This window comes from Piliocolobus tephrosceles, chromosome 21 (genome assembly GCF_002776525.5).
Source record: "Piliocolobus tephrosceles isolate RC106 chromosome 21, ASM277652v3, whole genome shotgun sequence".
NCBI lineage: Eukaryota > Metazoa > Chordata > Mammalia > Primates > Cercopithecidae > Piliocolobus > Piliocolobus tephrosceles.
In genome coordinates, this window is record NC_045454.1 from 48,800,766 (window position 1) to 48,813,091 (window position 12,326).

The 12,326-nt window shown below is 58.9% G+C and overlaps 1 protein-coding gene across 2 annotated transcripts in view; it reads left to right on the forward strand.

Moving 5' to 3' along the window:
* DAPK3 (death associated protein kinase 3) overlaps positions 1-9,938 on the forward strand; it is a 21,994-nt gene extending 12,056 nt beyond the window's left edge. For both annotated transcript variants that reach the window (XM_026455505.1, XM_026455506.1), the window contains exons 3-9: positions 4,645-5,005; positions 5,200-5,329; positions 5,650-5,698; positions 5,924-5,950; positions 7,261-7,413; positions 8,319-8,364; positions 8,786-9,938. In XM_026455505.1, the coding sequence (XP_026311290.1) occupies positions 4,645-5,005; positions 5,200-5,329; positions 5,650-5,698; positions 5,924-5,950; positions 7,261-7,413; positions 8,319-8,364; positions 8,786-9,322 (1,303 nt within the window). In that variant the 3' untranslated portion in view covers positions 9,323-9,938. The remainder of the gene's footprint in view (positions 1-4,644; positions 5,006-5,199; positions 5,330-5,649; positions 5,699-5,923; positions 5,951-7,260; positions 7,414-8,318; positions 8,365-8,785) is intronic.
* The last annotated feature ends 2,388 nt before the right edge of the window (positions 9,939-12,326 follow it).

The following is a 12,326-nucleotide window of genomic DNA, read 5'->3' on the forward strand; positions in this document are numbered from 1 at the left end:
AGGAAGCGTGGACTGGATTGCCGTGGGTGGGGAGGAAGCGTGGACTGGATTGCCGTGGGTGGGGAGGAAGCGTGGACTGGATCGACCCCGCAGTGGGAAGGAAGCGTGGACTGGATCCGCCCCACAGTGGGAAGGAAGCGTGGACTGGATCGTCCTGGGTAGGGAGGAAGCGTGGACTGGATTGCCATGGGTGGGGAGGAAGCATGGACCAGATCAGCTCTGGGTGGGGAGGAAGCGTGGACTGGATCCGCCCTACAGTGGGGAGGAAGCGTGAACAGGAACTGCCCTGGCTGGGGAGGAAGCGTGGACCAGATCAGCCCTGGGTAGGTGAGGCAGTGTGGACCTGATCTGCCTTGCAGTCGGGGAGGCAGTGTGAACTGGATCCGCCCTGGGTGGGGAGGCAGTGTGGACCGGATCCGCCCTGTAGTGGGGGAAGAAGCATGGACCGGATCAGCTGGGGGTGGGGAGGGAGTGTGGACCTGGTGGCCCAGAGGCCGGCCTCCCCTGGATTCTCAGCCTGGGGCTTACGTGGGTGACTGTGATAAACCCTCAGGTTCAGAGGCATGAGTGAGCTGGGATTCCGTTCTGAGCAGAACTTCGTGTCTCCCGACGTTTATTGTTGATTGACTTTGGACTAGCTGCTGGAAATCACCACTGTGACAGGGCTGGGAGCAAAGCAGAGCCACATCCACTCACCTGACCCGACTCACTGGGGGTGAAGGAGCATGGACACGCTTCTTTTGCGCCTGTGTGTGAGCTAATTATGTTTTGTAGAGATGGGGGTCTCACTGTGTTGCCCAGTCTGGACTCGAACTCCTGGCCTCAAGTGATCCTCCCATCTCAGCCTCCCAAAGTGTTTGGATTACAGGCATAAGCCTCTGCACCCAGCCTCCTCTATTTTTTAGTTCACGTTGGAATAACACTAGAGGGATAAAATCTGCATGTTTAAAAAGGAGGCAACTCGGCCAGGCGTGTTGGCTTATGCCTGTAATCCCAGCACTTTGGGAGGTCAAGGCAGGCAGATCACTTGAAGTCAGGAGTTTGAGAACAGCGTGGGAAACTTGGTGAAACCCCATCTGCACTAAAAATATAAAAATTAGCCGGGTGTGGTGGTGCGCGCCTGTAATCCCAGCTACTCGAGAGGCTGAGGCAGGAAAATCACTTGAACTCAGGAGGCAGAGGTTGCAGTGAGCCGAGATCGCACCACTGATCGCACCACTGCACTCCAGCCTGGGCGACAGAGTGAGACTCTGTCTCAAAAATAAACAAACGAATAAATAAATAAAAAAGGAGGCAACACATCCAGATATTCCTGCCGAGTTCCTGGCGCATGGGTACCACTGGATTTGGATGCTGTGGCCGTGGGAGTCCTCCTGCAATAGGAGGTGGAAGTATTACCATCAGCTTGGTGGGTGCAGGCAGAGGGGAAGGAGGAAGGAGCTCCAGGTGCAGGGAGTGTTACAGTAAGGTCGGCGCCAGGGTGGGAGCACAATGTATGCAGGGGACGTCATGTTGCACGCAGCCTGGGCCGGGTGGGCCGAGTCTGAGGGAGCAGAATGTATGCAGGGGACGTCGTGTTGCACGCGGCCTGGGCCTGGTGGGCCGAGTCTGATGAGGACTGCCTCGCTTTCCTCCCACCTCTGCCCTTGGCTGTCAGCGTGAGGCTCCTGCAGCCGCTGTAACAAACCCCACAAGTGAGTGCCCTGGATGACCATGGCTTCCCTCGGGGGTTCCGAGTCTACCGTGGACCCGCAGGGCTGGGCCCTCTTGGAGGCTCCAGCGGGGAATGCGGTTCCCACCTTTCCCAGAGTCTAGAGGCACCCGCTTGGCTCTCGGGGACTCCTTCCTGCCCCTTCACAGCCACAGCGCAGCCTCTTCCAGCCTCTCTCTGATTCTCATCTCACGAGGATGCTACGAGGACACTGGGCGCCGGATTACCCAGGATGCTCTCCCGTCTCCAGATCCTTAACCTCATCCCGTCGGCCGAGCGCCTTCTGCTGTTAGGACGCCGTCTTGGCAGGTCCCTGGGTGAGCACGTGGATGATGTCTTTGAAGGGGCTGTATGTTTAGTTTTCCCCATGATCAGTAGTAATTTGGCACCTCCCCTTGCCCACCTCGAATGTCCCTGGCGTGTGTGCAGAGCATGTCCCTGGTGGCCCGCCATGGGAGTTTTGTTACCAGCACACCCTGACCTGGGTCTCCTGGAGGTGTAGTGAGCACACATTGTTTATCTGTGGCCCTCCATGCTGCTAGGACGTGAGGCCCGGAAGGACAGGCCCATGCCCAGCCCATGGCAGCGACTCCAGCGCTTGGAGCAGGGCTGAAGGGCTTAGGCCTTTTGTGTCTGGCGTGATGTCCTCAAGGTTCCTCTGTGCTGTGGCCTGTGGTGGGGCTTGTTCCTGTTCATGGCTGGCTCGGGCTCCAGCGTGTGGATGGGCCAGCCTGTGTTGACCATGCTTCCGCTGACGGGCGTTTGAGCTGTTTCCACCCTCCGCTGCTGTGGCGGTGCTGCTGTGAGCGTCCCTGTGGAAGTTACTGCGTGGACGTGTGTGTGTGTTTCTCTCGGGGAGATGCCAGGAGTGGAATTGTGGGTTACGTGGAAACTCCCTGTTGAAGCTTCCGAGGGGCCGGGCTGTTTCCACAGCTCCACCCAGACGCGTGCGGCTCCGGCCCCACATCCTCACTCTGGTCTCTTGTCTTGCGAACGTGCGTGTTTCTTTCCCTCTGTACGCTGAGTAGGGAGCTCTTTCGAAGTCAGTGGCGTAGATTTACAAAAATGGTGAAATGAATTCTGCGGTGACTAGTTTGGTCAGGATGGAACTGCACCAAATAAAAAGCAAACCCTCCCTCTGTGCGCACGCCCTTAATCCCCGCTGGGGGACCTGCTGCGGACAGGCTGCTGTGTAGCTCCGTACCTTTCTTTTTTTTTTTGAGATGGAGTCTCGCTCTGTCGCAGGGGCTGGAGTGCAGTGACCGGATCTCAGCTCACTGCAAGCTCCGCCTCCCGGGTTTATGCCATTCTCCTGCCTCTGCTTCCCTAGTAGCTGGGACTACAGGCGCCCGCCACCTCGCCCGGCTAGTTTATTTATTTTTGTTTGTTTGTTTGTTTGTTTTGGAGACAGAGTCTCGCTCTATCGCCCAGGCTGGAGTGCAGTGGCCGGATCTCAGCTCACTGCAAGCTCCGCCTCCCGGGTTTACGCCATTCTCCTGCCTCAGCCTCCCGAGTAGCTGGGACTACAGGCGCCCGCCACCTCGCCCGGCTAGCTTTTTGTATTTTTTTTAGTAGAGACGGGGTTTCACCATGTTAGCCAGGATGGTCTCGATCTCCTGACCTCGTGATCCGCCTGTCTCGGCCTCCCAAAGTGCTGGGATTACAGGCTTGAGCCACCGCGCCCGGCCCCGGCTAGTTTTTTGTGTGTTTTTTTTGTAGAGATGGGGTTTCACCGTGTTAGCCAGAATGGTCTCAATCTCCTGACCTCGTGATCCACCTGTCTCAGCCTCCCAAAGTGCTGGAATTACAGGCTTGAGCCACTGCGTCCAGCCTTTGCTTATTTTTTAATATTTCTTTTTTGTAGAGATGGGGTCTCACTGTATTGCCCAGGCTGGTCTCAAACTCCTAGGCTCAAGCGATCCTCCCTCGTCAGCCTCCCAAAGTGATAGAATTATGGGTGTGAGCCACTGCACCTGGCTCAGTTCTCTATTTTTTAAATTTATTTTTATTTTTTTGAGACAGGGTCTTGCTGTATTGCCCAGGCTGGAGTGCAGTGGCGCGATCTCAGCTCACTGCAACCTCTGCCTCCCAGGTGCAAGCGGTTCTCCTGCCTCAGCCTCCTGAGTAGCTGGGATTACAGGCGCCTGCCACCAAGCCCAGCTGATTTTTTGTATTTTTGGTAGAGACGGAGTTTCACCATGTTGACCAGGCTGGTCTTGAACTCCTGAGCTCAAGTCATCAGCCCACCTGGAACTCCCAAAGTGCTGGGACAACAGGCCTAAGCCACCCTGCCTGGCCCCTCCTCAGTTCCCTCTTTTTTGTTTTTTGTTTTTTTTTTTTTTGAGACGGAGTCTTGCTCTGTCGCCTGGGCTGGAGTGCAGTGGCCGGATCTCAGCTCACTGTAAGCTCCGCCTCCCGGGTTTACGCCATTCTCCTGCCTCAGCCTCCCGAGTAGCTGGGACCACAGGCGCCCGCCACCTCGCCTGGCTAGTTTTTTTGTATTTTTTAGTAGAGACGGGGTTTCACTGTGTTAGCCAGGAGGGTCTCGATCTCCTGACCTTGTGATCCGCCCGTCTTGGCCTCCCAAAGTGCTGGGATTACAGGCTTGAGCCACTGCGCCCAGCCAGTTGCTCTTGATAGGCATTGAACTCTTCATTCTTTCACTTTTCAATAATATGCTGGTGCCATATGGTGAGTGCTGGCTCTGCACTCGCCTCCACACACTTGCTGGGCATAGCGCTGGGATGGGTGGGAACGCTGCGTCTGATGGTGTGGGACTCTGGGGAATTGCTCTCTGAGAAGGCGTAGAGTCTGCTCCCCCGCAGCGGCTGGCTCATGTCCTTCGATGTGCCTGGTGCTGGGCTGCTCCCAGAGGAGCAGGTGGAGGTGGCGGGGAGCCAGCCACCCCCACTCACTCCCTCCCCTTCCTCCAGCGGCCAGTTTGCGATCGTGCGGAAGTGCCGGCAGAAGGGCACGGGCAAGGAGTATGCGGCCAAGTTCATCAAGAAGCGCCGCCTGTCATCCAGCCGGCGCGGGGTGAGCCGGGAGGAGATCGAGCGGGAGGTGAACATCCTGCGGGAGATCCGGCACCCCAACATCATCACCCTGCACGACATCTTCGAGAACAAGACGGATGTGGTCCTCATCCTGGAGCTGGTCTCTGGCGGGGAGCTCTTCGACTTCCTGGCGGAGAAGGAGTCGCTGACGGAGGACGAGGCCACCCAGTTCCTCAAGCAGATCCTGGATGGCGTCCACTACCTGCACTCCAAGCGCATCGCGCACTTTGACCTGAAGGTGAGCCCCGTGGTGCCAGCCAGTGTGGGGGCGGGGAAGAGCCTGGAGGGCACCTCCTGCGTGTGGGGGTGAGGGTGGAGGGAGCTTGGGAGCGTGGGGGTGAGGTTGGGGGAGCGGGGGGGGGGGGTGGGGGGAGCGTGGGGGTGAGGCTGGGGGAGGCCCGTGCTTTCCCGCTGAGCCCCCTCCCGCCCCAGCCGGAAAACATCATGCTGCTGGACAAGAACGTGCCCAACCCGCGCATCAAGCTCATCGACTTCGGCATCGCGCACAAGATCGAGGCGGGGAATGAGTTCAAGAACATCTTCGGCACCCCGGAGTTTGTGGGTGAGGCCCTGCCCAGTGGGCAGCCCAGCCTGGGGAGGGTGGTCTGGGGCTGCCTGCTGGGCATGGGGTGGGTCATGCCCGGCGCCGGCTGCTGTTTCCACAACCCTGAGGCTGCCCCTCTTGGGCCCGGCATTGCAGGAGGTCAGGGCCTCCGTTTGGTGCAGCCCAGGTGTCCTACTGTCAGGCCCTGAGGGCCAGCTCTGCCGCATTCATGCCCCGGGGCTGTGATGTGTGAGAGCCTTGACCCCGTGCCTGTGTCCTGAGCCTCTTCCTTGGCTAGTGTGTCCCCAGCGCCTGATCCACATCTCCCTTTTCTGCAGCCCCAGAGATTGTGAACTATGAGCCGCTGGGCCTGGAGGCGGACATGTGGTGAGTGTGCCACCCCCTCTCCCGGGCCTCCCTGCTGTCCTGGAGCGCAGGCCAGCGCTGCAGCTGGGCATGAAGCGGGGTCTTGCTGCTGTTCGAGTATGGGGGGACCATTGCCCTAGAACAGGGGCTCTGGACGCCCTGGTCCTAGGAGGGTGGGCGGGGCCCCGCACTGGGAGGGTAGGCGGCCCCACACTGCGCTGACCGTTTCCTCTTGTCTGTCCCCAGGAGCATCGGCGTCATCACCTACATCCTGTGAGTACCTGGCGGGGGCCCCTCAGCTGTGCAGCACAGCTGGCGTGGGTCCTGGGCTCTGTGTGTTTCATGCGGACGCCGGGGTTCCCCAGCCTGGCTGTGACCTATCACAGGTGCTCAGGGGATGCCGGGTGAACAGATGAGTGATTCTCTGTGGCTGCTGTTCCAGAGGCTTCTGAAGAGTTCTGAAGGCAGGACACTCACAGAGCCCTGAGCAGGCCCCGGGTTCGGGGGTGTGTATGCTCCTGTCCCTGCGGCTGCTAGGGAGCCTAGCCTTCTTAAAGTGCAAGGAAGGGACCTGGCCCCAGGCTGGGTTTTGACTCCTCCCTGGGCCACACACCGGCCTCCCGTTGTTTACTATTTTTATTTGTTGAGACGGGGTCTTACACTGTTGCCCAGGCTGGAGTGCTGTCCTAGCTCACTGCAGCCTGCACCTCCCAGGTGTAAGCAATCCTCCCACCTCAGCCTCCAGAGTACCTGGGACTACATGTGCACACTACCATGCTCGGCTTTTATTTATTTATTTATTTATTTATTTTAACGGAGTTGTGCTCTTGTTGCCCAGGCTGGAGTGCAATGGTGCGATCTCGGCTGTGGACTGCAACCCCCGCCTCCCGGGTTCAAGTGATTCTCCTGCCTCAGTCTCCCGAGTAGCTGGGGTTACAGGCACACACCACCACACCCAGCTAATTTTTGTATTTTTAGTAGAGACAGGGTTTCACTATGTTGGTCAAGGCTGGTTTTGAACTCCTGACCTCAGGTGATCTGCCCGCCTCAGCCTCCCAAAGTGCTGGGATCACAGGTGTGAGCCACCGTGCCCGGCTGGCTAATTTTTTTTCTTTTTTTTTGGAGACGGAGTTTTGCTCTTGTTGCCCAGCATCAGGCTGGGAGGCAGACACTGTTGGGGCCTCTTGCTGCCGGGCTGTTGACCTTGATCCCTTGGTTAAGGTGGTGTCGGCTTGGGCTCCCCCCTGCAGTTACCTCCTCCCCTCGGCGTTACGAGGACTGGGGTCTTTAGGGTCCTGCGTCTGCACAGATACTTCGAGTCTCCAAGGAGACCCTGCCCGTTCATTGCTGCTGCTGTCAGTGGTGGGGTGTGGGAGTGGATTTTGAATGCCTCTTGGGTGGCGGCTGGGATCGTTGCAGGAAGATTCTAGGGGCTCAGGAGTGTGAGTGGCCCAGGCGCCTGCCGTCAGCCTGTCTTCTGTGCTCTGCCTGTCGTGGGCACGACGGAGTTGGGGGCAGCTGGGGAGGTGGCACAGTCGTGGTGGGAGCCCAGGATCCCACTGAACCCTGTGCCTGTCTCGCAGCCTGAGCGGTGCATCCCCGTTCCTGGGCGAGACCAAGCAGGAGACGCTCACCAACATCTCAGCCGTGAACTATGACTTCGACGAGGAGTACTTCAGCAACACCAGTGAGCTGGCCAAGGACTTCATTCGCCGGCTGCTCGTCAAAGATCCGAAGTACGAGGGGCTGGCAGGGGGCGCGGGGTGGGACATGGGACATGGGCCCACTCCACCCATGGAGGCTCCAGAGGACTCTCCTCCCAGCACCACCTCCCTGTGGCTGGGGATCGGACATTGCTTCCCTCTCGGGCTGGAGAGAGTAAACTGATGGCCCAAGTTGGCCATTGCTATGGTTTTTTCTTGAGACGGAGTCTCGCTCTGTCACCCAGGCTGGAGTGCAGTGGTGTGATCTTGGCTCACTGCAGCCTCTGCCTCCTGGGTTCAGGATATTCTCCCATGTCAGCCTCCTGAGTAGCTGGAATTACAGGCGCCCACCACCACACCTGGCTAATTTTTGTATTTTTAGTAGAGACAAAGCTTCACTGTGTTGCCCAGGCTGGTCTTGAGCTCCTGACCTCCAGTGATTTGCCTGCCTTGGCCTCCCAAAGTGCTGGAATTGCAGGCGTGACACACTATGTGGCTACTTGCCGTGTTTTTAACAAACTTTTAGTTGCCAGTGTGTAAAACAAGGTTCCATGTAAAATTCCAGGTGACTTGTTTTCCTGTAAACAGAATCCCGGCAGTGCTGAGCCCTCACAGGGCCTTCCCGGGCCTCCCCAGACCCCCAGACCTCCCTGGGCGTCCCCAGGCCTCCCCAGACCCCCAGACCTCCCTGGGCCTCCCCGGCCACCCAGCCTCTCTCTCGGGCACCTGGGTTTGCTACTCCAGCCTGAAGTCTCAGCTGTCTCCACCATCCCCCAGAAAACCCCGCGCTGCCTGAAGTCCCCTTGTTCAGCTCCTATGGTTGGCTGAGCAGAGGCTGGGGGTGACTTTAGGGCTTTTGGGGGTCCTGGGAGTCCGTCATCCACGGGAGGACGGGACAGATGGTGCAGGTGTAACTAACCAGGGCAGGGGTCTTCCAGGCGGAGAATGACCATTGCCCAGAGTCTGGAGCATTCCTGGATTAAGGTAAGTTGGGGGGCGGGGGAGTTCCCTGGGCTTCCCGCCTTGGCCGTCTCACTCGGGTCCTGATGGCCTTCAGCATTTAAGGCTCGTGGATGTGACAAACCCCAGTGGCTGGGAAGGGTCCCCAGAGGAGTGGGCCTGGGTGGTGGGGGTCGGGTCCTGGGCGTGGGACATGTGGCACCCGACAGACCTGGTGGCGTCCTGGGCTGGTGTGTGTCCAGCAGGGCTGAGACTCCCAGGGCCAGGGCCGCAACGTTTTTCTTGAGTGAGCACTTTCGGCTTTGCATCGGGCGGGCAGTCTCTGTCACGAGGCGTTGACTCGGCTGCCGGATGAGCCCCGGAACCTCAGTTCACACTGGCAGGTGGGGGCTGGCAGGGCTGGGTGGCATCGCAGGGACCCTGCTCAGGCCTCCCTCCCTCCTAGGCGATCCGGCGGCGGAACGTGCGTGGCGAGGACAGCGGCCGCAAGCCCGAGCGGCGGCGCCTGAAGACCACGCGTCTGAAGGAGTACACCATCAAGTCGCACTCCAGCATGCCGCCCAACAACAGCTACGCCAACTTCGAACGCTTCTCCAAGGTGCTGGAGGAGGTGGCGGCGGCCGAGGAGGGCCTGCGCGAGCTGGAGCGCAGCCGGCGGCTCTGCCACGAGGACGTGGAGGCGCTGGCCGCCATCTACGAGGAGAAGGAGGCCTGGTACCACGAGGAGAGCGACAGCCTGGGCCAGGACCTGCGGCGGCTGCGGCAGGAGCTGCTCAAGACCGAGGCACTCAAGCGGCAGGCGCAGGAGGAGGCCAAGGGCGCGCTGCTGGGGACCAGCGGCCTCAAGCGCCGCTTCAGCCGCCTGGAGAACCGCTACGAGGCGCTGGCCAAGCAGGTGGCCTCGGAGATGCGCTTCGTGCAGGACCTGGTGCGCGCCCTGGAGCAGGAGAAGCTGCAGGGCGTGGAGTGCGGGCTGCGCTAGGCGCACTGGGCTGGGCCAGGCCCCAGGACAGCTGGAGCTCGGCCTTCGGTGGGGGAGCTTCCTGTGGACGCTGCTCCTCCTGTCCCGTTCCAGCCCTTGTGCACCGCCCCCAGGCTGGAGGTGGAGTGGGAGGAGCCAGAGGGCAAGGGTGGGTGTGGGACGGGGCTGCTTCTCTGCACAGCCTCCAAGCCGGCCTTCACCTTCGCTCCTGCATCATCGGTGACGCCGGGACCCTCCAGGCAGTCTGGCCTCTGGCGCTGTGAGGGTTGGGACCCAGGATGGGACTGGCTACGGAGGCAGCCCTGGCCCAGGCCCAGGCCTGGGGGGAGGGTTTGCGGGCAGTTCAGCGGAGTGCTGCCCGTTGCTACCACTGGCCCAGGAGGAGGTCGTGGGACGGGGAGGGTGGGGTGGACGGCGGACAGGCAGTCCCCACGCTTCTGGGTGGCACCGAGCTTGGTGGGGTCTTCTACCATGTGCCCTCCTTGCCGAGGCCCGTTCCCTGGATGTGGGGTCCCCTGCTGTGGACTCCTCCGCCAGCCCCATCCTGGCGCGTGTGCAGGCCTAGACAAGAGCGGCCCTCTGCAGCCAAGAGAAATAAAACACCGGCTTCCAGATACGCAGGGTGTCGTGCGCTTCAGACCTTGGCCCCCGGGGATGTGCCCTCCGAGCCTTTCATGTTTCTGTGTTCTCTGCCTGCTGCTGTGCTCCTCGGGAAGAAGGGGACAAAGTTGGGTGGCCTCGCAGACCCTCACGGTGTCCTGGGAGCTGCCGCATCTTAGTCTCTGGCGCCCCTGGGTGTTTCGATTGCAATGAGATGGAAGCTCCGGGCAGCCAAGGTGGGTCAGTCGTTTCTTGTCCTTTTGCGCCTTACCAGATGCTGCTGCGTCCCACGTGGGAGCCCCTGCCCCGCCTGGAGCCACAGGCCGGTGGCCTTGGAGGAGCAGCGCTCAGCACAGCCGCTGGGTCTCCTACGTGGTTTCAGAGAGGGCCCGACCCTGCTCATCCTTCCTGGAGGAGGCTTTTTTTTTTTTTTTGAGATGGAGTCCTGCCCTGTGGCCCGCTGGAGTGCAGTGGTGCCATCTCGGCTCACTGTAATCTCCGCCTCCTGGACTCAAGTGGGTCTCCTGCCTCAGCCTCCCAAGTGGCTGGGATTACAGGCATTCATCACCACACATGGCTAATTTTTGGTTTTTGATTTTGTTTGAGATGGAGTTTTGCTCTTGTTGCCCAGGCTGGAGTGCAGTGGCACAATCTCGGCTCACTGCAACCTCTGCCTCCCAGGTTCAAGCGGTTCTCCTGCCTCGGCCTCCCGAGCAGCTAGGATTACAGGCATGTGCCACCACGCTGGCTAATTTTGTATTTTTAGTAGAGGCAGGGTTTCACCATGTTGGTCAGGCTAGTCACGAACTCCTGACCTCAGGTGATCTGCCCACCTCGGCCTCCCAAAGTGCTGGGATTACAGGCGTAATTTACCATGCCCAGCCGTAATTTTTGTATTTTTAATAGAGATGGGGTTTCACCTTGTTGGCCAGGCTGGTCTCGAGCTCCTGACCTCAAGTGATCCACCTTCCTTGGGCTCCCAAAGTGCTGGGATTAGAGGCGTGAGTCACTGTATCTAGCCATTTTTTTTAACTTTTTTTTTTTCATTCAGCTATGATTCACATACCCTAAAATCTTCTTTTTAAAGTGTACAATTCAGTGATTTTAGTATATTCACAGAGGCAGGAAAATGTACATCCACACAAAAATTGTATGTGAGCCAGGCCTCGTGGGGCTGCTTGTGGTCCCCACTACTCAGGAGGCTGAGACAGGAGGATCACTTGAGCTCTGGAGGCGAAGGCTGCAGTGAGCTGTGATCCCTCCACTGTACTCCAGCCTCAGTGACAGAGCAACACCTCATCTCATAAAGAAATGCACAGTGCACCAGGCACGGTGGCTGATGCCTGTAATCCCAGCACTTTGGGAGGCTGAGGTGGGCGGATCACGAGGTCAGGAGATGGAGACCATCTTGGCTAACATGGTGAAACCCCATCTGTACTAAAAGTAAAAAAAAAAAAATTAGTCGGACGTGGTGGCGGGCACCTGTAGTCCCAGCTACTCCGGAGGCTGAGGCAGGAGAATGGTATGAACCCGGGAAGCGGAGCTTGCAGTGAGCCGAGATCGTGCCTCTGCACTCCAGACTGGTGACAGAGTGAGACTCCGTCTCAAAAAAATAATAAAATAAAATAAATGCACAGTGTGTCTCCTGGTGCCAGCTGTAAGCATGTTAAGTCAGTGGATCACATGTGCCTTCCTCTTCCTGCCCATCTCATCCGGCCCCGTAGGCAGGAAGGATGCCTTAGAACTCCCAGCGGTCACCTGCCACAGAGCCACTGGGAACTGCAGCCTCCACGGAGGAACCTTGTGGGACACAGCCACCAGGTGGCACTGACGAGGCCGACCGGTCCCTGCAACTGGACTCTGCCTGGGAGGTCCAGGATGATGCTGGGCTGGGCAGCCAAGTGTGGACGGACCAGCCGCGGGATTTAAGTACCCGGGGCTCAGACAGGCGTTTGCACACCCACGTTCACGGCAGCACAACTCGACAGCCAAAGGGTGGAGGGAACCCAGGCGCCCATCCACAGATCAGTGGAGAAGTGGAGGATCCCTTCTGTGATGGAACATGACTCAGCCTGAAAAAAGGGAACCCTGACAAGGGCCACAGCATGGATGCGCCTTGAGGATGTCGCGGTCAACTGAGAAGCCTGGCACAAAAGCACAAACACTGATTCCACTCCTAGGAGGTCCCTAGAGCCGTCAGATTCACAGAGACAAAGTAGGATGGGGGGGTGTCGGGCTGGGGAGGTGGGTGGAGCGTGTTTCTGGGGACAGAGTTTCAGTTTGGGAAGGTGAGAAAGTTCAGGAATGTGGCCCAACTCTGGCTCAGGCCTGTAATCCCAGCACTTTTGGAGACTGAGGCAGGAGGATTGTTGAGTCCAGGAGTTTGAGACAAGTCTGGGCAACA